Source organism: Labrus bergylta, chromosome 2 (assembly GCF_963930695.1).
Source record: "Labrus bergylta chromosome 2, fLabBer1.1, whole genome shotgun sequence".
NCBI lineage: Eukaryota > Metazoa > Chordata > Actinopteri > Labriformes > Labridae > Labrus > Labrus bergylta.
Genome location: NC_089196.1, coordinates 4,428,815 through 4,455,943, shown reverse-complemented (window position 1 = coordinate 4,455,943; position 27,129 = coordinate 4,428,815). Strand labels below are relative to the sequence as shown.

The 27,129-nt window shown below is 42.0% G+C and overlaps 1 protein-coding gene across 1 annotated transcript in view; it reads right to left on the bottom strand.

Annotated features, from left to right (window-relative positions):
* Window positions 1–17,471, bottom strand: part of LOC109995136 (NMDA receptor synaptonuclear signaling and neuronal migration factor-like) — a 51,268-nt gene extending 33,797 nt beyond the window's left edge. The window contains exons 1-4 of the mRNA XM_029280100.2: window positions 17,129–17,471; window positions 3,252–3,313; window positions 1,264–2,019; window positions 920–992 (exon numbers count right to left, since the gene is read on the bottom strand). Coding sequence (XP_029135933.2) covers window positions 920–992; window positions 1,264–2,019; window positions 3,252–3,313; window positions 17,129–17,199 — 962 coding nt within the window. The 5' untranslated portion in view covers window positions 17,200–17,471. The remainder of the gene's footprint in view (window positions 1–919; window positions 993–1,263; window positions 2,020–3,251; window positions 3,314–17,128) is intronic.
* Between the last annotated feature and the right edge of the window lie 9,658 nt (window positions 17,472–27,129).

Sequence of the window (27,129 nt, the reverse complement as noted above, 5' to 3'; positions counted from 1 at the left end):
GATCATTAAGTAGTCGTGAAGAGAAACTCCAAAGAAACTTCATTTTCCATGTACTGTACAAAGGAACTGGATGAGGAATAGATGAAAATCCAAAGGTTAAAGGAGAACATTTAATAATAAATGATTATTTAAAAAAAAAAATTACAAATCTCTCTCTCTCTCTCTCTCTCTCTCTCTCTCTCTCTCTCTCTCTCCTTCATTGGGTTGCTGGGTTTTGTTATTTTAGTTTGGGCTGGAGATCAGCGGTAGTCCTATTTTCTTTCTTTTGGTTTGTTTAGGTTAGGATTTTCTTTTTTGGAAGCTTTAGCTGGGGGTGCCTATTCCGTGGTTGGCTCGGCTTCTTCCCATCTTTTTTTTCTTTTTTCAGCTCCTCTTGTTTCTTGTGTTTCTTATTCATCTTTAACTACTTTGGGGGGAGTATATACATTAAATAAAGCTTGGGGTTACATTTTAAATCTGTTTGGCGTCCTTTTCTGTCTCCATGTTTTGAGCCTTTGAGTTTAGTTATTTTTGGTTCAGGAGGCGCTAGAGGTTTTCAAACATAAAAATAAAAGTATTTTGAATATCCTTTTCATGCGTTATTTTTTAAATATATTTCATCAAATGGAATAATTGTATTCTGTCAAATACTGACAGCGTCTGAAATCACATGTCAGAGAGGAGCCTGACAGGCCAGTGTAAAAGAGGACAACTACAAACCTTTAATACTGAATTAAAACATTCTGTGCTGGCTTTAAAGTGTCGTTTGAGCAGAGACTGGAGAACATGTGAAAGCTCATTAAGACTCTGTGTTCGAAACGCTGAGCTGAAAGTCCTGGAACGAGAAAAGGCTGAGCCGCATGCTGCCAACGCTGGCGGTGCAGTATGACCGTGTGATGAACAGAGTGGGAGTGAAGGCGGATTTCCATGTCATACTCACGCCTGCATGGTGGTGGTGGCTGTCTGAAAGCTGAACATATTCTCTTTGGGGAACCAGCTATTAGGATTGTCTTCTGTAAACAAAGAGAACACAAGAAAGGTGTGGCATCAGCAAGCCAGCAATCCAAGAACGTGGGGGGGGGCTACAATTAGTGGAGGAGGCGACTGGATGCACAAGAGTGTGAAGACTTTGACACGTCTATTGAATGAAATACACCGTCTCCTGATGTTGTATTTCTTCAGCCTACAATGTATATCATATAAATCTAGACATCACAAACGGTTTGAACATAATCAAAAAGATCCCCCATCTCTTCAATTTTCATGCAGCATCCATTTTTTTACCTCTGTCATCAGTGGACCCTCTGTCCTCGCTGTACATCCTCTCCAGTTTCTTGCGGGGCTTCCCACCCTCCCGGGGTGGAGTATCCAGGTCGAGGGAGCGCTGGCTTTGACACGGAGCCCGGATGCAGTCCACACAGTCCGGGGTGTACTCCTCCCTGGACCCCCCTCTCCTCATCCCCCAGTCCCGGATGTTGCTGGCGCTCCCAGAGCTCTGAAGTGGCTGAGACGATGACGGCGCGCCTCCTTGCTGCTGGTGGCTATGATGATGGTTGCTGCGGTGATGGCTGCTACGGTGATGGCCGCCGCGTGTGGCTGTTGCCGACGGCTGGCTGGTGCAGGAGGGGTTGTGGGATGCAGAGGTAGGGGCCTGGAGCAGAGGATGCTCCCGGGAGCCCTTCAGCACCTCGAGCTCCAGGCTCTCCTCACTACCGCGGTTCCCCAGGGTCATTCCTCCTTCCCTGGTGATTGTGTACACCCTGGCCGGCTTCACCAGCACACTACCCTCTGTGCCTCTGTCCTCTGTGGAGAGGCTGCGCTCAGAAGAGAGTCGTCGTTTGTTGGGGCCAACAGGAGCTTCAGCCTGGACAGTGCTGGCCTGAGGCGGAGGCGGTGGATTAGCACTGGGATTGGATTGGCAGGGCTGGTTGGTTTTAGTTATTGGCAAACCGCGGCTCTGTGGAATATCGTTTTTGTGCAAGCGGCTGACGTCTGGAGAGTCGCAGTCCTGTCCAGGAAAGGTGTCAGACAAAAGATGATCTGGAGATAGAGGAGAAAAAACAACAGAACAAACGACAAGAAGTGATGTGAAAGCTGACAAAGCCGCAGATAATTGTAGTGTCTGTAATTTATGCAGCCTTTGTAAACAAGTATCAAATAAACCCAGGAGTCAGTCCTGCAGGTCATAAAGGAAGCTCCATACAGATTAAGCAGCTGAGGTGCTGCAGGCGTGTAACTCAGTGTAGACTCATGGGAATGAGTGTCTATTTAATGCAATCTGTGCTGTGAGTCACTGTCAACAGAGAGTGATACTGCCTAACTGAGCAGAAAGCCATAGAAAATCACATTCACAGTCCAATTCTGAGATTTGTTTCAGTGGCATTTCTCCTTTCTAATGCCTGTCCTGTATAAGATTAAAGTAAAGACTTTATTTAATAAGGACCTCGCCCCTTTGTTTGAAAATTGAAGCAGATGCAGAAGTGCCTCATACTTGAGTTTTTATAACATTGTGCATGGGGCAACTAGACCAGATGCAAACTCCAACAAAAAAAAACCAAGTCACGCAATTCTAAATCGAAACATTTCCCTTGAGTTCACGGTCTCATCTGCTTCATTGAATTCTACCTCAATAAACCGAAATATAGAGTCCCATACAGAGATACTTCATAGTCCATTGTATGTGGTGACTTGTGATATAAGACTGTCCCAACAGGATACTGGTGTACATATCCTCTCCTTACTCCAAATGTTCTTACGTCTGGCTCCAAAAATGCAATCAAATTGGTCGGTCAATAAGGACCAGATTGCATAAGCAGAGGCTTCAAAAGTTGTAGTTTACCCACCAATGGGTGAAGTCACAACGTCAACGTCCACTTCTCTTATACTGTACGGTCAATGCCATAATTCTGAGTTATACCTCTAGGTTGCACTGCAGAGTAAATCCCTACTGTAAGTCCTTGCAGAAATAGATAATGTCAAAACGTGAAGCTGATTGGTAAACTTCTGCACTTATTAATCTGCAAATCTAACTAACCATCACTTGTTTGCCTGAATAATAAGAAGCAAAAAAACAACAACAATAAGTTCAAAGTGAATGTTTTTGTACAACTCAAGAGAAACTGTACTTTCCCTTGCTGGGACATGATGCTGTTATTTATTTCTGATTTTATTTTTTTGGATGAAATTGGTAACACCTGAACCTGCTGTTCCTCGCTGATGCTCAGTGTTGTTAGAATCTGATTTTATTTTCCCAAAGTCTGTGTGCCACCTACCTGCTCCGTTGCGGTTCTCTGTGTTTGTGTTGGACAGGTAATCTCCGAACGCTCTGGCTGCTCTGTAAAAAACACAACACAGTGAAGCGGTTAAGATTACAGCACAACTACTTATGTCCAAACACAGAGACATCAAGAGTCAAGGACTCACAAGATTATTCTTCACATAAGCCGTCCGTCTGAGCTTTCTTAGTGAATATGGCCTTGTCATATGAGACATTACATGCCTCAGCAGCACAGCAGACTGTAGAAAGAGTCTCACTAAGGTAACATTATGTTCCCATACAGGGACTGGAGGTAGGAACAGCTTGGAAGCTACAGCTTGTCTGAGGCTCCATAGGGGCAGTGACACAGCATGTGCCAGCCATAAAGACAGGAAATATGTGCAGGCGTGACATATCATCAGGAGAAGTGAAGGACCGGCACTAACGATGGGACAGACCGCCTGGTGTATAAAACACTATTTCATCTCTTACATAGTAGTTGCCCTTTTCTCTCAGGTTTTATCCAGGTTTCACTTGTTCAGCCCCCCCGCTTCATGGACAACAACCACAAAGATCAGAAGGATCATTCATCTAAAGCACGCCCACTTTTAGCCGTGGTGAAAACCAAACATGTGTTCAACTCTGAGCTTCTCATCCACAAGGCCTTCATGATTCATTGTTTTAAAAAAAGCAAATCCTACACAGCACACAATTGGACCAATCACCACTCTCTTCACCTTTAATATGTATGATCAGACAGTCAGAGTCATGCCAGGCCCAGGAGAGACGACAAGTGCTCTGTACCAGAGCAGATGAACAACAAACTCCAATCTAAGCTATTTGTCCCAACCATCCATTTTCATCAGAAAAAGTCCAGATAAAAGTCTCCTTCCAAGATAGCAAAGGGTTCAAAAATTAAGCCTGAACTGGTAAAAAGATAATTTCTACCAATGTAGCAAGGGTGGGGGGTGTGGTCACACCCACTCATTCCTTCATAGCGTCAACATCACCCGCACATCATACAGTATACGTATGCTACACACACACACACACACATACACACAAACAGTGATTAGCAAGTAAAGCTAGTTATTCAGAGCGACTACTCGAGTAGCATCAATGACACTTTTTGCGCCAGAAATAATGTTTGAAGTGGAGGACTTATCTCCTCCACAATCTCCTGTAAACCACGACCACTGCGGACAACAACAGAGCCGTATCAGTTTGAATCCGTTTGCACAGAGAGGGGCAGGAGAGGATGGGTAACGTCTCTAAATGGGTCGGTGACAAGAGTTGGCACCACATATGTCACCTGTCTCCAGATCAGCCAAGTTATGGGAAAACATTTGACTCACACCAGCTGAGTTTGGAATGACATCATCGTTTGTTTTATAGTCAGATACAGACTGCTCCTGCTGACCAACATACTGACATACTGACTATTCATGAAAGATATAGGCCACACACACACACACACACACACACACACACACACACACACACACACACACACACACACACACACACACACACACACACAAACACTGTCCCTCATCATCAGCGTGTGTGCATGTGGAGCAGCATGAAGAAAAAATAAACAGGCTACACACATACTAAGGCACAGCACGCTCTCAGGGGAACGGCGTTGAAATGGAATTGCTGTGTTGTTGCTGTACCATATATGCCATCCTGCTACAACACTCTAAGTAATTAAATATGAGGCGGCACGTGCAGCCGTGGCTCTCCCCGTGAAAAGCTCCCCATCCAGCCTAAAACAAGAGAGAGGAGGAGGAGGGAGGAAGAGGGAGGAAGAGGGAGGGAGTGGGGGCACAGGAAAAAATGCAATCATCTCTGATCTATCTGCCTGACTCTGTGCACTTCTTCCAATAAAAATTCCATATGCTTTTTATGCTGAGAGGGAAAGGGGTGCCAAAACACGTTGCAGCTCACAGAAGACAAACGCAGCTGCCTTCCACGCTAACACAGACTGAATGTAAAACAATCAAACTCTAAATTTTTGCTAGCACTGTTGGTAAAGTTGATAAATCATTTCAAATAGTGTAAATGAGGAATTAAGATCTAGTATGACGCACAAGAGCTGGTAATGCTGTGTCAGGTCTCGGAGAGGGTAAATAATTCAGTTTGCCCTAATTAACCAGAGAGACACATAACAGATTTATCTATTTGTGTGTGTGTGTGTGTGTGTGTGTGTGTGTGTGTGTGTGTGTGTGTGTGCGTGTGCGTGTGTCTGTGTGTTTCTCTGCACTGCATGTCGCAGCTTAAAAAAAACTAAAATAAACTACCTTTTAAAATATCCATATCTGTATTAATTTCATGCTTTCCATCACAGGGTGTGACTTGTAATGTTTTACCAACCAAAATAATAACACAAAATGTATCTTAGTTAAAAGCGTTCTGAGGATCACACGAGACATTTATACATTTATATCCCAGAACACAACTCACAAAGACACCTTTATGGCACAAGCGACCCTGACCTTTTAATGTGTAGCAATCAAACTCAGATGAGTTAAGGCTCGAGTCCAAGAGGGCGTCTGTGTCAAATAATAGGCTTATTCTCACCACTGTGTCACAGGAATTAGATCGATAAAATGTCCAGAATAATGTTTATCATCACAGTGCAGTTTGTCTTTGACCTTAAAAACCGTCCCCACTTCATGTTATGATGCGCAGATAAACTCTGGGGTTATGGTTAATTTTTTTTTATTGATCTTAAAGGCACAGTATGTAGATTCCTCCATCAGGGGGCTCTAAATCAATACAATAACAAAACTCTGAGTCAAGATGAACGGGTGAAACCGACCGCAGGAAGAGAATATGTCTAACGACCAGCTAATGTATCCGAGTATAATTCACATGACGTTTTTATCACAGCAGCACATACAGCAACAGTATGGCAGCTTTCAGCAGCAGCTCCTACTTCCTTATGTAGCTAGTCATAAGCCACGTCCCGTTACAACTATAAAATTATGGATTTCTCTGGCTTTGACAACTGTTGGGAATATTTGGGGTAATGTAAGCACTCAACTTAAAAAATATATAACATAGGTTTAGTCCATTTTTTGATTCATTCAGATATTTTAATGTTCTCATAAAACTCTACCTATTGTACGCTTACAATATTTTTTGTGCATCTCTGAGTCCAAGTGGACATGTGCCAATTTCAAAGATAAACTCTCCAGGTGTTCCGTAAATATTGTTTTATGTATAAAAGATGCAGAGGCGGAAAGATGACTCTGAAAATTATGTTTGCATATCTGTTAGTTTATAAGCCCACAAAAAGATTCTCCCTCTGCTTCTCTTGAAGCGCCTCCACAGCCGGAGAAAAGGCTCTACATAAAAGTGCTTCACAGATACGCTCGGTCATGTCTCACTTTTTAAATGTATTCATTTTTTTTTTTTACCCCTGAAGACTCTACAACACAAACCATCTAGCACTGAACGTTTTACACATTTATTATACATCACGGTTTGTTCCTGCTGAGCAGCGTCCTGTGTGTTATTCCTCATCTCCACACAGCCACCGCGCCGGCATCTTTTTTCCCGGTGTTTTGAGGGGATTTATCATACAGCATGTTTTCAGCCATGTGACATGAGGATGGGGATTGGGTGGGGGGAGTAGGAAAGAAATAGCTCAGCAACAAGGGGGGAGATGTGTTTATAAGACCGAAATAGAAAGTATGGAAGGAGAGGAAAGTGGGATGAAGAAGGGATGCATCATAGCTAAGAAAATAGCTCAGAATAAAGAGGTGAGGGATGATTGTGTGGTCTTATGAGCTGGTCACTGCAGGCTCTTTCTGTGTGTAGGGTGAGTGTACAGTATATGATCACATAAGGATGGTGCAGGGTATCTGCTGCCTGGGGACACAAACAGAAGAGCCACTGAAGCACACACAGGAATAAAGTCTGAGTGGTTCTGCTTTTGTCCCTGTTCTTATGTCGTATATGTAACTTCAAACATCAAAACAGGAGTAAATAAGAGGTTATACAACACTTGAGGACTGTTAGGGTTTAAGTCCCTCAGTAATATTTTACTTACTTCACTTCAGGTGATGCCACTCAGGCCTCATAATGATACAGACCATCTCGTAGTGAATTCATTAGCAGGGATAATGTGAGCTGTTAGCTGCTACACATTTCAGGTTAACCGCCACTGTTCTTTATTGTGATCAATATAAACATAAAGTGTTTATGTTCAGTGTTAATAGCTTTAAAGAGTTAGTTAGTCCATCCATCCATTATGTCGACCGCTTTTCCCATTCGGGGTCGTGGGGTGTGCTGGAGGCGATTCCAGCTGTCATTGGGCGAGAGGCGGGGTTACAACCTGGACTGATCGCCAGCCAATCACAGGGCTGACAGACAAACAGCCACACTCACATTCACACCTACGGGCAATTTAGAGTCACCAGTTAACCTAACGAGCATGTCTTTGGACTGTGGGAGGAAGCCCGAGTACCTGGAGAGAACCCACAGATGCAGACAAAATAAAAGAATGCCGGAAGCCTTTTTGATCATTGTCACCCCTGCCCCTCAAATATCCCGAGTCCACCAGTGATGCTGTCAATCTCTTTACTGACCAGCTACTTATACTTCCTTTTAAGGGGGGCACCGATGTAATTGGCCAATCACAAACAGGTTGTTGACCTTGTGTTTACCAAACCACTAAGAGCGTGGGCCGGGCTTTGTTGCAAACTGGGAGGTAGTCATATACCTTGTAATTTGGTATGTGAACGACAGTGACTGGCTAAAAAGAAGTAAGGATAAAGTGTTAATAAGAGGCTCAAAAGGAAAGATGAGGGGGCATGAAATAAGACTTAAATTACAACCACAGCAAGGGAATGAGCCTCGCACAAAAGCAAGTTAATTGGTAATTCATGTTTTTAATTTCTTTCTTTTTCATCCTTCTGTTTTTTATTTTCATGTAGCAATTGAAGCTGCATTTCTAATAAACTGCGCACTGCAACCTTGCGTAGTGTGTGGCAATAATTGTTCACATACTTGCCTTCAAAGGAGCAAGAATCAGCACCTTGAACCCACCCTAATGCCTCTGTGTCTTTAACTCTGGGCACACAGTTACCTTCAAATAGAGAAGAGGGTGATATGTACGGCTTGGAAAAGTACATTTGGCGGTATTCTATAAAACAAATCTCTTTCGGCTGATATTGACTCAAAAGACCTCATCAGGCTCCAGCTGAGAGAGGGAGTAAGGCTAAGTATTGACCCTGCTGTGCCCTCCATGTTCCTTCCGCTCACTGGGAGCTGATCACTTATACAGACCATAATTAGTGAGATCAATGAGGGGACTGCCAGCCATCTTACTGCTCAGCTACCTGCTCTCCTCTACACTCCTCTTAACAAAGGAGTCATGACCTCCTAGATAGTTATCTTTCACTAAATCAGACTGGCTCACCTTCGGCACAGTTGAGACTCAGCAAAGACGAGTGAAGGAGTTGGAGAGGAAAAGGGAAATAATGGGGTGTACGGAGGGTTAAATAAAATAATAAAACGGGCTGAATACTGGATTGACAACTTATATATGTGATGGTGGTCACATTCTGACAAAGTAATATGCAGCACACAGACTAAAGAGAATATATAAGTGTTTTCAAAGCGTCTGAAATATTTGAGGAAAATGATCAGGGTGAGCTGCATATGTGAAAGCAAACAGCCACATCTTTCCCCTTGACATTATACGACCCTGGCTTGTGAACTTTCTAAGGAGAGTCAGGGTAAGCTTCAGCAGGAAATATTGATGATGTGATGTTTTTTATCACCCGACCAGTGAGCAACCAATGTGATGGTTATCACATAATGAAGGTTCTGACTCTTCACTGCACTGACTGTGAATACTGTACATCCACTAACACGTAACATTAATATAAGAGGCAGAAGCTGTCATTGTAGTGTTACAGTTCAGGGGCAGACTGCATGTTTAGGTTAAAGGAGCAGTATGTGACAGTGACAGGTACCGTTTAAAAATATGTACTACAGTCCAAATTCAAAAGATTAGAGAGAGCTGCCCCCCCCCGCCCCCCCCCCCCCCTCTATAGAGTCAATGTGCATGCAGGTTGTCATGTATTGGAAACTGAAGCTTCGGTGTTTATCCAGCTCTGCATGGGTCTGTAAACCTTTCTGTGTTCTAACCTCTCTCCATTTTTCAAAAGCATCTCCAATGTTGATCCTAGTTTGAGCACGTTTCTGCTCGTGGAGCTTATTAGAAACATGCAGAGGCTTTTTAGGTCGGGTACAATCACTTCTATCTGAACCACTTCTCTAACCCGCTTCCATAACTGCAACACCTGTTGGTTTGACCCGCCTACCTCCTCTGGTCCAAACAAATCCAGAGCATTCAGGACTAGAATCTAAAGTTAGGAGGAGGACATACTGGCTGCTGCATCATATAGTAAGATCATTTTATCATTTAATTTAGTAGATATCTTACATATTGATCATTTAAGCTCAGGTTGTCAAATGGAATCAGGAGGAGATTGTTCTATACAGAATACATGTGAGTAATGAGGGCAGGATCAGTCTGGATCTTGTTGATGAAGAACAGTTTGAGACGTGTCTGTCTGTTGTAGGTCACAGAGTCAATATCACCGTGAAGAAATGACCTGAACTAAAACATTCATGTTGGCCTTTGTGGCCTGTGTCTTTTGTCCACCCTGTCACTTCCTATCTGTCTGCACACCACACCCTGGGAAGGTTGGCTAGTAAAAGGCTAATGACTTCATTAAGTTTGCTCTGCTGCACTCCACTGACAACAAAGGCCACGAGTCAAATAATTACCCGTATCTTCCTCGAGGGTGTAAGTGAGTTCATCAATAGGTGCTGCGAGAGGGACAAAAACAAGGGGAATGAACTCACATTATATTTGTTCAGACCACTCTGTTGACCTGCTGACACAGTGTGTTACGTTAGCTTTTTGTTGATGGATCAGAAAGTATCAGCTGTAGTGCTCTTCAGCGCTAAATGACCAATATCTTTGTTGTGTGGGAGTGCGGGTAGGAGTCTTAAGGCTTACAGAATGTGATGAAGTGCCAAGCTGCTATATTTATCCAAACAATTATCTAAATAACGCACACTTAGACTAAAGTATATATCTAGACACTAGCTGTGTCTCGATTCAGGGACTGCATCATTCCCCGCCTGGGGGAATCTGAAGACTGATTGCATCACAGCGGTGCGTCAAGGGCTGCCCCATTTCAAGGCTTCTGCAAATATGTCAGACAAATGCGTCCCACTTTTACTGGTAGTGATGGGAATCGGAAAAAGGGGAAAAAGAGGAAAACAGCTCTCAAACAGGAGCAGGCTCATTCACGAACAGCACATCACTATTTACCAGAGCACTAAAGACGCTTTCATGGCACATCAAATCCTGAGATTCATTGGGCGCCAAATCAAACATAACGGCGGACTTACAAGCTGCTAATTAAACTACAAAATCTATTTAAATGGTTTCAAGTCAAAGCTAATGCAAAACTAATGAAACACATTTCAAAGGTCACATATTCTGCTACATACATTTAACCATGTTTGTTCAAACACTAATATGTGTCTCTAGTTTGTCTACAAACCCCCCAATTAAGAGAACAGTTCATCCTCTCCGTCTTCTGCCTGCTCCATTTTTCAGAAAATGTGTGCTCAAACAGGCCGTTTGGAGATTTTCACAAAGTGACATCACAAAGGGCTGTAACCCCTCCCCCAGGTGGGTGACACTCCCACAGCTAGGTGTTTGTTCTGCATTCTGAGTCTGCCTTCTCACAGTAAACAATAGGACATGGAGCGAGAAAGTGATAGCCAAATCCCCTTTCTGTAGAGGGGGCGTGGTCAGACACCGCTCATTTACATATTTAAAGTTACAGACACAGAAACAGCCTGTTCTGAGCAGGGCTGAAATAGAGGGGTTTATAGACATGATCAAATACAGGATCAGAGTGGATTTAGAACAAGAAACTTCACAGACATGTTTTGAGGAGCTCTGAGACTTATTTAAACTGGTTGAAAAGGAGAAGAATATGTGACCTTTAAGGAGCCTGTATCAGTTTGTCCTGAGCCTGAGCGCTCTACACAGGACAGTAAGGCTGAGTCCTTCGTCGGATGCTACCCCCCTTGATTTGGGACACTGCTCATAAATCACAACACTTCTTTTATAAACAACATAGCTCATGTTAAAAAAGTACAACCTCATGGAAAAAAGACTAAATCATCAAGAGCTGAACATTGTGGCGGATGTGAATTCCCACGTTTCAATTCTTTAAAATGTAAGTGAACAGCTCTCTTCACAAAGCTGTCTTCTTTGACCTCTGCTCTTTATGAATCCTTTCTTATGAAAATGTGACCGTAATTTAAATGTAGATTGAAATCAATAATCCATTAGCTCAAAAGGACAGTGAGACATGCTTCATTAACATAGTTATTCCCTTTTAGTCATTAATGACGGTCAGTCGATGACTCAATGACCCTTTTCAAATTAGACTACATTACCCTTCATCTCTTTATCTCTTGGGGATGTTTCATCTAGAAATAATCAGATTTTAACTCCATTTGATTCAACTGCAACACCTTTTTTGTGTCCTGTAAAGCAGCTGCTGACACCACATTGTTCACCTCGTTACCTAGGGGGGAGCTTAGTGCGCACTAATAGTCCAGATGCTGTTGGAGAAATTTCTTGATTTTAATCAATTCCCAGACAGAAATCTTGGACTCTTTTCTCGTCTTCTGACCACTCAAAGCACATTTGTACTGCAGGTCACACCTACACATTCACACACTGATGGTAGAGGCTGCTATGTAAAGTGATTATCAGAAGTAACTAATCCATTCATACACATTCATACACCACTGACTGTGGTGCTGGAGCAACTTGGGGTTAAGTGTCTTGCCCAAGGACACATCCGACCTGTGTCTACAGGAACTGTGGATCAAGAAACAACAGACTACCAACTGAGCCAAAGCCGCCCCCAATGTAAGTCTGTCTCTATCAGTGTAAAACAGAAGAATAAGTGAAAGTCTTTGCTGGGACATAACACCTCTGGTCTCTTGAATTCGAGTTAGATATTACATGAGGCAATCCAACACCCTAAGCTCCAAACACTTACATCACACAAGCAGCATTTTAACATGAATCCAAACAGCCCCTCTCTGTCACAGCATCACTGTCCTCAGAGGAATCGGTCCTGTCAGCATCACAGCTCCTGAGGGACTAAAGGGACAGCAGGCGGACAAAAAAACGTGTTTTCAAGGGCTGTATACTACACCATTAAAGGTGAAAAAGTCACTTTTAATTCAAAAAGATTCCATAAATCTTACATTCATTTTCATAATTTTACATGTTGTTAATGAACAGCCCACCAAAGCCAGAAAGCCAGGGCATTGTGGGGGACCCTTAAGATCTCTTCAAGCCTCCAGCTTGAAATGCTGTGAATTATTATTTTTTGGTCTGCGGTTGTTTGAGAGCTGAGGGAAGTTACTTTAGCATTGTGAAACCCCAGACACATGTATTTGTACACTTTTGGCACTCCAAAACAAAGAAAGAAATTCAAGTCCCTTACTATTGTATATAAACTATTGTCCTTCATTTCTTGGGATACATGACACTTGTTCATTATCTACCTTAGTGCACAAGTTTCTTAGCTAATGGATGGCTGGAGCTGATCTGTGCAGTGATGAGGATAGACCTGCTGCTGCTGGTCACACAGTCTTTGCAGGAAAGGGTCCATGAAATCACATTTTCACCAAATTTGAGACTAAAACTCCCTGAAAACTGTTGTGCTGTGCAATTTCTTTCCGACAAGCTCCAAACTTTCTTGAAATATTAACGACGTTTTCGCTTTTTAAGTGCTCGTGATCTTTTCTATCGAGTGTTTGATGAACTAGAGCGGCCTGTTTTTTTGCTGAGCTTTTCTGTTTGTCATAACTGAGACAGTGAGGCAGTTGGCTGTCAGGAAGTTGCTTCATGCGCAGTGTGAAAAAAACCCTAATTTTCCTCCAGAAAAAGTCATTACACAGACAGTTCAGCACACAGGAAAAGACAGTGATCCCAACTTAAACGTTCATCTAAGAAGTCCTTTGACTTTTATGTCTGTTTTTTTTTGCACTATCCTCTCTGTATTAGAAAGCACCTTTGTCAAAAAATATATTATCTTTTCAAAGATAAAAACAGAAAAAGATATTATTCAAGCAAAACATTTTATATACAGTATATACAAAATGAAGAGAGACAGGAAATGTTGCTAGTAGAGAGTGGAGATGACGTGCAGCAAAGGGACGACGAGGTCCAATTTGAACCCACGACTGCTGCAATGAGGACTATAGTCTCTGTACATGAGGGCATGCCTCATCCTGCAGGATGTTCTGATGCTAAAAGAAGCCCAGCTCATGTTTAGGTTAAAACTCGTGTGGTGTATACCATTTAACATTTCTCACCAGAAGAGTAATTATGCACAGACGTCACCAGGTAACTAAACGCACAGTATGTTAATTCCTACCACCAGGGGGCTCTCAAAACAATAAAGAAGGTTTAAAACAAACTGCAAGTTGACCGTAGTCAAGACGACCAGGCGAAACCGGTTATGATCAGTGTCCTCATAGGTTGTACCCACTCTGCCAACATGATGCAAACTGTTCAGTCTAAACAAACGTCATAAAAATAGAAATGACAAAATTCAGCCAAGGAGCAAGAAAGTGTGAGGAACAAGTAACGAGCCTGATTCCATGGATATGAGCTCACAGCAGATGCCGAGACAACACGAGGTATTTACTTGAATATTCCAAAAATGATCTCTTGATAAATACGCTGAAATCCTCCAAGGTGTTGTTCATAAACATTTCACAGCATGCTCGTGTTTGCAAACCTGGCTGATGTGTGAGATTCATTTCACCAAAGGAAGGTCAGCCACTTGGAGAGCTCTCCACTCTCTCTGCTCTTAAGGAGAATTCTTAAGTTTATGATCACACTAACAAAGTTTGATCAGGATTAAAAGTATTTAGGTAAAATTCTTGTCCTGGAGTCATATGTGATGTTTCCAATCATCATCTTCTGCATCATTTCTAATATAAATCTAATACAGGCCCGTGTCAGCATGATCATTTCTGCAAACCCAAATATCACTCTTGCTTTATTTTTTATTTTTTTGGAGTACAGAACCTTGCGAAATCATGTTAATCCACCAGAATCCACTTTCTGCGCAGCGCTCGTGGGAGTGTGAGTGTGAATTAACCCTGACCAACCAAAGACAATCTGAAGCTGCTGAAGCTAGCATTCACACTTTAAGGGGATGTGTGAGGCGCAGCCGGGTCAAAGTGACAGAGCTGGGAAGAGGATCCTATTAGACACGCTTATTATAATCCCGCTACTGCATTGCTAATCACACTCACACAAAGACCAAAGACATTGGATCGGATGTGTTAAAGAGAGATGAAACAGCCTCACACCTGCTCGTTGAAAGCACAGCAGATAAACTCTGATCCACCTACAGGATCGAGACTCAACTATATTCCCAGCCCGTCGACTAGAGTGTGGCCCGCCGTCGGCGATAATGAGGGAAGTATGCGCATGCAAAGTCGGCCTTGGCTCCGGTCCTCGTGCGAGTTCAGGATGCTGGCTGCGATCTGCACGATTTATGGAGAGTTAAACGTGAGGTGTGAAACACTAAGCAGGCGAGCAAGTAGGCGATAAGCAGATAAAACAGAAAAAGCAACACAGAGACAATAGAGCTGGAGAGCGTGTGCACAAGGGAGGGTGCCAATGACTGTGTAAGCAGACGATGAAAGGCCTTATGTTGTGTGCGTTTGTTTAACTGCAGAGTGGCTGTGCACAAGATCACGCATTTTGGGCGAGACAGCGTATGTGTGTGCGCACACGACCGAGAGCACAAGTGCTTCATTCGTCTGCATTCTGCCCTCTGAGGTCAGAAAGTGGGCGATTTCTGACTGCATCTCCTACCAGCGAGCATTAGTCATCCCGCACGGCCCCTCGGAGCGAGAACACACTGATCTGACACCCGTGACACAAAGACCTTTCATGGCATGACTCATACATCCACAGTTAAATGTCAAGATAATAAATCACAAGTCAAGTGAGTCCAGCTTGAATTCTGTGACCGTCACTCTCTGTTTGTGTACACAGCGTGCAACCAAAGCACAGACAGGCACGACCAGAAGATTTTCTTGATACTGAAATTACATCAAATACTGTTTTGAGCTTTCAAATATTAAATTGTTATGTATAAGTTAGAGGGACATCTGGAAGACTTGTAGGCTAAATCCAGTGGTGAACAGTAACCATGTGAATCTACTTGAGTACTGTACCTAAGTACACTTTACTGGAGTATTATTTTTTGGGAAACTTATCCCTTTTACTCCTCTATAGCCGAAAGACAAATATCCTACTTTTACCTTCACTACATTCCTATTAATGTTCTCTTTACTCACTACTTTTGCCCTGAAGACAGCTACTGAATATTCCTTTTTTTTAGATTTATTTTTTTAGATTTATTTGTGGGCTTTACGCTTTTATTTTGATAGGCCAGAGGATAGAGTAGGAAATCTGGAGAGAGAGAGAGAGAGAGAGAAAGAGAAAGTGGGGAATGACATGCAGGAAAGGATCAGCTTATATAGCTTATATAGCTATAAGAAAGACAATAAACTGTACGTGTTTTCTGCATGTGATTTGTCTTAGTGGTGTTGCCGTACCTATACACCTTACATCTCCGTGGTTGAACATTTGAGCAAACATCACTTAGGTCAGACAGTTAATTTACTGGAATAGAGAAGATGTCACAAAGACTATTTTTTTAAACATATTTTACTTTAGTTTGTGCGTAGGGAAATAAAAAAAACAACAACGGTAGCTCTAGCACCAGGATTAAGAAGATGCTGCACAGTTTCAGAGTCTAAGAGGCCGTACACCTCCTGAAATGTTTCTTTAAAAACATTCACTAAAGCATGAAGTTTATTTGTATGTTCCTGTTTTTGTTCCTTTTATTTTGGAGCTGCAAATCTTTAAATGTGTAAATGTGTAAATCTGTAGCATGTGAGTTTAAAAAATGTAAATGATTGAATAATAACGTAGCAGAATTGTATTTTGAACAGAAAGTACTCCAAACTTTAACTCAACTACTAATTAGACCGAGCAGCTTCCTCTTGTGCTGGAGTCATATTTGATCAGGAGGATCTTTACTTTGACTCAAGTCATGAAGATGTGAACTTTGTCCACCACTGTCTAAATGTTATGCAGTTTTAAAAGCAGCCAGGAAGACATCAATTAGCTTTTTGATTAATTTTCCAACTTTAAGGTGCAGATAATTATCTCAATTAATTAAGTTTAGAAAAAGTGCTTGGTCTGAAATATATCATCAAATACTTCAATGGTTCAGTTACTAAACCGCATGGTACAACACGTTCAAAAGGGGCCAAAAGAGCCACTAATTAGTTTTCATGAAACCTTTAAACCAGCTCTGTGCTAACCTTCATTAGGAATACATTCAGGAATGAATCCACAATTTAAATAATATGCATTTAAATAGAAAAAAGTAGCCCATATTATGATTTTTAAAAACGTTTTCTGGGACTAAGGATTCGTGTATGAAGGGGAAAAAGCCGCTGAAACCTGAGATTCTGATCACATATTAATACTGTATTCATATTATAAAACAAGTAGCCTACTTAGAATAAAATGAGTCAATAAAAGGAGCTCCAGTATTTAAGAGAAGCAGTTGAGTCTCCATGTGGGAGGATTAAAGAGTTGATCATTTCAGAGTTTGAAGCTTTTGGAAACAACAGATACAACAGAACTATTTGTTTATATCATCCGCAAGTCACTTCAGTAGTTTTCTCCCCACGGTGCGTCTCTGACCCCGCGTCACTCACCGAACTTTTGCGGCCACGGAAGAAATCGCATCACTCCTCAGATTCTTCCTTTTGGACACCGCAGTTCCCATGCTGAAGTGGAAACGATCCAGGTGAGAAAAGGCAGACCATTCCACTGATTGATCGGCGAGGGAAACAAAAAATAAGAGAGAAAAATACCTCACGGGCAATAAAAATCATATGTAAGCCTAGATACTCAGCAAGCGGCTGCTGTAATTATTGTCATATTTTTCCACTTTGCTCACTGTGTGATGAAAAGTGAGTGAATGTTCCAGAAGGATTCAGGCTGAGCGAGGAGCGCAGCAGCTCTGCATGGAGATAAATGTAACGTGTGAAGCTGCGCTCTGCTCTGCTCTCCTCATCCAAGTGATGCTTCCATCGGGAGGAAACGGAGACCATAAAAGGAAGAGCAGCCCGCCTTCCGCCTACACGAGCTGGACAGGTGCAAGATGGGATGAAACAGGAAATATAGATCATATATAAATTAAAAAAATGGTATATGATATAAAGTTTAAGAGTAAAATGGCAATTATTTTTCAATGAGTATTCATACCTGTGTGTTGGTTTGTATGTGTGTTTGTTTGTATTTAAGGGGGGTTGGGGAGGTGAAAGCTCCTTCCTATAAAAATTACAAGAATAAATGAACATCCAACAAGCTTGTTTTATGAGGAACATATATATGCCTATGGAGCCGCCACTTTGCAACATTGGATTAGGCTACTCCTGCTGCATTTATAGAAATGCAAGCCATGTAAACAGTGCCTATGAAATAGTATTTTAATTTATATAAAGGCGCACAGTTGAATTTTGCTACTCACAGTGGTCATTCTAGAGCAGCGGTTCTCAACTGGTTTAGCCCCAAGACCCACTCAGCAAATTGGGACCAAAATTTGTATTTTCTTTTTAACAATCACATTTATTTAAGGAGACATTGTGCAGTTTAGACCTCAGTACAAAATATGTTTCAGAAACAAAGAGACGGATCAAAACAAATAGGTTTATAAAGCTCTTTGTTGATTTTTTTTGACAAGGTTATTTTCCCATGGCACACATTTTGTGGTCTCGACCGACTGAAAACGGAAAATTGGTCCATAAGCATAAGTCTTGCTTATTATCACTTCTCTTGCAGGTCGGACAAGTAGGCTCCATGTGTAAATGTAGGGGTGAAATTATATTTCAAAGTTATGATTTATTTGTTTGTTTTTCACTCAGTGTACAGAAAATTAGCTTTATGGATCATCCACTGTCTTTTTGGAACATTCATTGTTATTACAGAGATCCTACAGATAATGTTGTATTTTGAGGAGTTTTCACTCTTTTATTCTAGTCTCCTCGTAGTTGTCATTATTGTGTTTTGTTTATTAGGCCATAGAAAAGGTTTGAATACAACGCAGCAGAAACCAGAGAAAACAATGCATCACTGCTTTAAGTTTCCCTGCAGGCCGACCTCTGATGGGGGATTTATGCAGAATGACAAATCTCGTCAATATCAAGCACATTGTAAACAAATAATAATGCAAGTTCAAGGGCAGTCGGCAGAATTTGTGCAAAAAGATTCTTAGGTTATAATACACTTTTTTACTTTCTTATTTTTCATTTTTATTGACGTACTTTATTAATCCCAGGTAATTCTGGTTTTACACTCTGTCAATTACTCACACTGGTACTATATATGGACGTAGCGGCATGTCAAAGTGGGGCTGCTGCATACTGCTACACAGGGATTGTGTCAGAGCTGTTGAGGGTTTGGTACCTTTCTCAAAAGCAATAGGGAAGTGACCTGGCACTGGTCCGCACTGGGACTTTAACCGGTGACCCCTACGGTTCCCAACCCAAATCCCTACAGACTGAGCTACTGCTGCCCCATGTTTTATGACATGTGGTAACACATGCTGTACCACTGGGAGTGCTGTCATGTTGCTATAGGCTGCAGAACAGCCTGTACCAGGAGGAGAAGCTGTCAGTAAACAGTCAGGCTGAAAGCAAGAAGCAACCTCAAGTGATGAAAAATGAAGCCAATGCGGAAGTGCAAAGAAAATGGAGTTCCTGCAAGTGTCCACTTGAGGCTGACCCCTAAAAGACTCAGAAGTCCCATTAACACTTGTGTTAAAATGCACATTTTAGAAGTAGAAATAAACATGTTTACAGCCTGGTTCAAAAAACGATTTTGTTCTGAACCGCTCATGTCTTTATTGGTACACACTGTATTGATTATAGGAAAGCTAGGAGTTATACATAATTCTGCACTTGGCTGAGTTGACTGACAGCTGGGCGGGTTGTACTCGTTGACCAGGAGTGTGAAGGCCCGCCTCTTTGCCCCTTCCTCGATTGATCCAAATCAACGTGGAGAGAGCATTTTCAACACAGCGACCATCATTTACCTTCAAAACACTGCCTCAGAAACCAACAGGGGATGACACTGAGCCTACGCCCATGTTTCATACAGATAACTCAGGAGCCACATCGCAGTCTACAAATGTAGAGCAAAGCTTTTTTTTTAAACATGAGGATCATTTGACCTTCATTTCTAATTCCCATGAAGGTGTTTATTGATGTTTGAATATACTACTCCCCTGAGAGGAAATCAGTTGGACATCAATTTTCAATCAAAGGATATCGATTGAAGCAACTTCTTCAAGCCGCAATGTTGCTTGAGCTAATCGTGCTAATGAAAGCGTTTACAGAAGTGCAGAAAACACTGGGTACATCTAATCACATTTAAGATATCAGGAAACCCACAAAGAATCTGTCCACCTCTCACTGCGGCAACAGGCAGACTGACATGCTGTAACAGATACAGTTCGGCACTAGGCTGACACTTGGCCCATCATAATCACCCGAGTCTGAGACGGAGGCTGTGAATCCTTAACTTTAATAGGAAGAAAAATCCTCCAATGTCACTGCTAATCAGGTGTGTGGGCACTCTGCCCTTGGGCCAGAGTGACAGTTTGAAAACCTCCTCCTGCATGGACAAGATGTATAGCAACTTGGCACATATTGGCAGTGTCAGTCTAGCCCGTAGAAGACAGGAAACGAGAGAGAGAAAGATTTGCACCAGGGCAGCAGTGGTGATGGTTGTAGAATTAATGGATTGTAGAAATAGGGTCCATGGTCACAGCTAAACAACATAACCTTAAACAAAGCGGATTAGTACGCTTTAATAGTGCAGTCATTGACTTCCTACTGATTATAAAAACAACATATAGAGGCAGGAGGACAATAATAGAACAGGGGCAGGCACCATGCAATCTGTTACGTCTCACTGCATTAGACTACAGAGACGTTCTACCTGCTTCATTATAGCAGACGTGCGGGATGTGGGGGTGGGTGGTGACGATGAGTTGAGTGAGTGAGAGGACATGTTTTCATTGTTGTGTAAGCTATAGACAAGCAGTTGATAATGAACCCCTGATTCAGTTTGCTCATCTTTTTAAATATTCAAATTCATCAGGAAGGCTTGGAGTGGCTAATCTGGAGAACCAAGAAATTCTCACATGGCGGGGTTGTCTTGTAGGGCTGTGAGGGTCGGTGTACAGTGCCAGTAAATAGATCAGAACAGGCTGCACTCTCTTGGGATGGATCAGAGTAATCATTATTTGAGTAGCGTTTCACTATTTACAGAAATGTTGTCCCACAAGCCAAACAGAAGGCTAGGTCCGTGTCTGACTGGAAACACAAACTGTACATCGGTTTTTGTATTTACAGGAAGAATATGCAATATTTTGATCCAGCAGATGTCGCCTTTGAGCACCAGCATGAAACCAAAACAACTCACGCTGCATTGTTGTGTTAGCATGCTAATGCTAGCGATCTTTAATATGCTCGTATCTTCACACTGCATGTAAATTTACACCAAATGACCGTGATCTAGAAACGCTTACGTGACATTCAATGAAGCAGTGAGTACAGTATGGTATTCTTCTTTTCTCTAGTCCCTCAATTAAACAACTTTTATACGTGAGGGGATGAGCCGGCCAGCCGTCCGGGCGATGTAAACAAAGTGAAGATAGGACTCTGAAAACTCTGAAAACATCACAGACAGTGGAACTCGGGTGTTACACCCATTGTAGACAGTCATGACTCACAGAGTTATTTTCAGAGGATATACTTGATTTCTATTTAAGTGTGAAAGATCTCATATTCTTCCTTTAAGTTTGTTCCTTGACATCGGTTGATCCCTCCGCCACAAGAAAGTCAAAAGGCGATGTGATGGATAATAAAGAGAGCAAAGATGGCGCAGAAAAAGCCAGATTTAAAAAAGAGACGCTTTAGAAGCTGCCAGTGCACCGAACTCAAAAGGTTTTTTTCAGAGCTAGCAGCGCCACATCAAGATGCCAAATGTGCAACTCAAAACACAACATATGACGTGCAAACCACCGTGCAAGTTTATTAATCAAGTCAGTCATTTCTGCTGTCTTATAAAGCATAATGTATAGGATGAGAATAAGTTCTTTGCAAATAGTACGTTACATGTCTGTTCCGTGGGTTGCGTTGTTGTCGTTGTCACACATCGGACATGTGGCTGCAGGAGCTGGGGATCGAACCCCCGACCTTCCAGTTTGAGAGAGGACCAGCTCTACCAACTGAGCCACAGCTGTCCATGGTGGATGTCCACTAAGACTTCCTTCATGTTTATACAGTCTATGATTTGAGCTGGCAGGTTGCCTTAACTTACTGAGCTTACTTTCCACCACTGCTTCATATGTTGTTGATTTTCCTGTCATTCAGCATCACACCTTTGATGGCAAATTGAATAATCCGCCATCACATTTTGAGTTGTCTTAACCTCATATCATCTATCCCAATATTTTACATTATTTTAATATTTCAAAACTAAGGTTCCATCATAACTGCGCTGTATCAAACAACTCCAGCTGGGCTTAACTTCTTCATTACGAGACGCTAAAGTGAATCTACCCCCCACCCCCACCCCTTGTCATCTGAGACACTCAGTCACTTTTTCTAATGGAGACGATCAGCCCAGCAATACATACAAGCTCCAATCAGGCTAAACTCAAAAAAGGAAAATATTTTGAATGTCTCTGAGAGGCTGCTGCATTAAAATATTTCCTCATCGGAGTATGAGTCATTAAAGTGCAGTGCTGTAGATCTGACTTCATCAGATTTCCAGTCACAGCTGAGGAGGTCAGACAGCAGCAGGCACCACTGAATAAGACATGTCTGCTGCCTGATATCAAACAAGATATACACTCGCAGCCCGAATACACAAAGTCAATTGGGGAGAGAGGTTTTGCACCCCTGTTAAAAAATTCAAGTGCTATCTAATGAGATGACAAAAGGTGTGCTTGTCTGTGGCTAGACTTGTGACAATCAATGTGTCTTCATCCTCGTGAGCAGGAGGAAGCCCACAGAGGAGGAATTGGAAAAAAGCAGCCAATCTGACCTCAATAAAGCTGCAGAGTTATTTCAAGTCTTGACTAGACGGGAGTATGCATGTGAGATTCTGTCAATCCCCCATACATCTCCTCTCCTTTCCCCTCACTTTCCTCATACCCTCCTCCCTCTTCCGTTTCTCGTCTTTCGCTGCTCTTGGATCTTCCTTTGCTCCTCCTCTTCTCCCTCCTCTTCCTCCTCCTTCTCCTCTGCCTCCAGCACGTGAGGCCAGTCTGGCAGTGGATGAGCAGCGCACGTTTACAAATCGTCTGTATGAATATTTAAGCAGCCATCTGTGTTTTTTTTTCTTTTGCTGTGAGTGTGCAGCTCCTACACCCATCCACTGTGTGAGCACTACCCATGCGCGAGCACTCGCACAAAAAACGCACGAGCGGCATCTACTTTGCTGCTTTGGGAGTGTGCCTGAGGAAAGTCAGAGGAGACGGTGCAGGATTGTAGCCAAAATACTATACACTCTGCAAAAAAGAACACTGTTTAATTTACCCCCTCCGCCCCCCAAAAAAGATGAAAAAAAACACAATCTGAGGCATGTGACTGCACAAAGCATGTCAGATGAAATTCAGTGAAAATGAAAAATGAGACGCTTCAGAATCTCTAAGTGGTATCATTTGTGAGTCCATAGATTGCTGGTGAGTGGCACACATCATTGATCTTTGTCGCCAGAGCACTTCCCATCAAGATTTTCTTTTCAAATGGTGGCGTTACAATGAGGATCACCACGTGCAGGTAGAGTAATGAGGAGAGAGAAGTGAGGCAGACTGTCTGGCTCAGGAGGCATCTTATGTAGAGCACCACAGAGATCCATGGATGGAGGGGGGGGGGGGGGGGGGGGGGGAGAGAGCGAGAAGCACTTCATAGTTTGAGGTTATGAAGGGGGTAGTAAACAGCCTGGAGAAAGTCCTGCATGGGAGGATGCATCAGTTCAGGGGGGAAAAGACCCTTTTCATCATCATGTAGCCTGAGGCAAGTGTATTCATGTTGCCTCTGCTTGCCACATCTGGGCTTTAAGAGCCACAGGGCCATTCAATTTACACTTAACCAACCATGAGAAAGAAGATCATATTGTATATATGTCTGCAATCAGTTCCAACAAAACATGATTGATAACCACAGACTGTATATAAAACATGGACAGAGTCTCAGTTACGTCATCCGTTAGAGGTTCAAGCATCCTAGCAAAGTCACAGGACTCCTATCTTCTAGCAAATCAAAACAGATGCGTAATTAAAAAAAAAGGTATATACAACGTGAAAAGAAAGAAAATCCATGGGGTTGCAAAGAGGTGGCAGACACACAGACTGTAAATGTGAATGACCGAAGCATGTGACGTCACCCATCTGTTCCTGCAGGGGGCTCTGGAGTCCCACCGATGGTCGCCACCATGGAAATCCTGTCTCAGTCTAACTTTCAGTCAACCTAACAATATACAACAATATCATTCATAAAATAAAAAACACCCATCCAGTCGTTTTTTTTAAAAATTAAAAAATAAATTATAACATCAGAATTCTAAACAGCTTTATCTAAAATCCCATTTTTTTCCATTAAAACACGGGCAATTCCCGACAAAATAAAAAGAGCCTATGCATGGAAAGAGGGAAGTGTAGTGCAGGGGAGCCAGCAATGACATGCTGTTTGGCCATGAAAAGCTCTGTCCCAAGATAAAACAAGTTTATAGCTGTGATATAGCATGTGGGAGGTATATAGGGCTGGAGACAGGACAGTAATGAAAAGGGTTTGTGAATGTATTGGCTGTGTACATGAGAAATCAGAGCAGAACACACTGGACTGGGTAACCTTGCTTTCTGGGAATACGCCCTTTAATCTTATTCATCTTCAAATAAATCCACGTTTTTAAATCAAATACGATTTAAAACCATTTTAAGTGACATTCTGTTTTCTGCTCCATGTCCACCAACTAATATTTCCTCCTCCAGTTTCCACCTTTGCTGTATACAATTAGGCTACTCACCTCATCTCACTTTAGTAATTCAGGAAAGGATACCGATGATTATGTTAAGAGGCAGTCTGCCAACAAACCAACAGTCAAAGTTGACCTCTTTTCGGAAATTGCCCGGGAAAATGTGTCTTACTCATCTCAGTAAGGTTGGTAAAATATGTCTGTAATATTTCGCAGCTGGTGCATTATATTCCAGGGGTCGGGGGCTCTTACAGATGTCGATGGTTGTAGGCTACATTATGTGCTAGCTTGTTACTAACCAATAATGGAAATTCCAATTAACGGGCTAACAGAATTACCATTACAATTGCAGTAATTACATTTTTTACTCCATCCATTTTACTTTAAAAAAATTGATAGTTTTTTTATGGAAAGAAATGCTGATTAAGAATCTTTACAGTCTTTAAAAGAAGAATGTACGCAAGCGGCGGACAAAATTGTTCTTGGCTCGAGCTGCAATTGCCTGTGGTCTGCATTGTTTTGTTAGTGGACTAACGTTATCACTTTTTAGTTAGCTTGTAGCTTCACATTGCACATAAATTGATACGGAATGACCGTGATCTAAAAACAATTATGTGACATTCAAAAAAATCAGTGAATATGTTCTTCTTCTTTTCTCTAGGTGTTTGACTAAAACAGCTTTTTTACACAAGGGGAGGAGCCGGCCATCCCGTCCATGTAAACACGGCTCTGACAACAACACAGCCAGCGGGACTCACGCTTCTCCCTCATTGTCAACCACCATTACTCAGAGACACATTTACACAGGATATATTTGATTTCTGCTTTTTTTTTATGTGTAAACAGTTGCACATTCTTCCTTTACCAGTAGCGATGGTGAAAAGTCAGTGGCCTGTAGAATTTAGTCACGATTAGAAAATCAAGGGTGTGTGCGAAATGACACGGATCACTAATTTACGCTCATTCTATGGTCGCTGTCAGGCTCGGTTACTACTCTAGGTTTCAATAAAATGTAAAAAAAAAAAAAACCTGATGTAAGTTTTTGTTTCATTGTATGACAAAGTGATGGCTTAGCCAACCAACAATATAACTGCCGAAACAGTCAACTCCTTCTAATGTCTTGGACACAAGAAAACTTAGAGCCCTGTCTGATTCACCTCATATCCTATTACTTCTGTATAAAAGCATCATCCAACCCATCCTCCTTTACTGCTTACCCTGTTTCTTCAACATGTTCACTGTTAAAAATAAACTCACCCGTATCAAAAATATTTCTTGTAAAAATCATTGGCCCACCTACCCAAAACCTCTCACATCTCAACTAGAGCACTGACTCACAGAGCACTATAGGCCACCTCTAACCCACTCAATCCACTCTTTTCTTTTCTGCCATCAGGTCGGAGATACAGAACTCTGACCTGGAAGAGGGCACGCTTTAAAAAGAGCTTTGTTCACCTCTGCCATTGAAGCTCGAAATAAGCTTCCACACTGACTGGCCTATTTCATTGCCGATGTGTTTCTTCCTGTTTATATGTTTTCTTCATGTGCTATGTCATCATATATGTATACCTGTGTACCAACTGTGCAAAGCTGTGACAACAGATTTTGGGGATAATAAAGCAGTGTATTATATTGTAACACTGGCTGCTAACTTGTTGTCCTTCCCTGATATTCTGTTTGATAGTACTAATTATATAATCTCATGTACTGGAGTATGACCACTGCTAGCTCTGAGGGAACTGACCCAAATACAAATGACAATGAGGCTATAGAAAATGATTAAAGAGGTGCACTCAGGTGTAGGAGCAACACACAAAAAATACTGTGCCTGCATTGAAAAGAAGCATAATGACCAACATAAATAATTGTTAGATGTTAGGCAACAGGCACATGTGAGTACACTGCGCCACAAATCTGCAGCCCGAGGCAGGAACAATAATAGTCTGATGAAATCTCTTTATGATCACATCAATCTGACAGAGAGTCAGTCATCATTCTATTGTAGTATTTTCTGCAAATGGTCACATCTCATTGTAACTGATTGATTGTAATGTATCGCAAAATGTGACCAAACATGTACCAAACGATATTGCGAGATAGAACAGAGACGATGATGCAAAAAGTTAATCAAATCCATCAATTTACCATTTCCATTAAAACATGATGTAAGTAGGGCGCCTGGATGGCCTAGTGGTTATGTCGCGCCTCCACATGTATGCAGGCCATAGGTCTCATCTCAGCAATCGTGGGTTCAAATCCAATCTTGTCTGTTTTCTGAATGTTGTCATCTGCCTCTCCTCCAAACTTCTCTTCAACTGTCCTTTAAAATAAAGGCAAAAAAAAAACCCACAAAAAAACATGATGTAAGTAAAGGTGGTCTGAGGTATGCAAAGGTGCTTGGGGGTATGCTGCAGAAGCCTGGTGTCATGATTTTGCACAGTATCTGTTTGATTAAAAATTAGACTAATCCTTATTGGGTCAGTTTATTGCAATTATTTTTTTCCTTTACTGCAGTGCTTTTAATTGAAATTACATTTATACACCCAATCACCGCCCTAAAATGCAAACTAAATTGCCAATACATTCTATTATCTTGTACTGCATTTTTCTATCCAATTAGATCCCCACCCCAAGTATTTCCTCCAGCCAAAAACCATTTATCTTG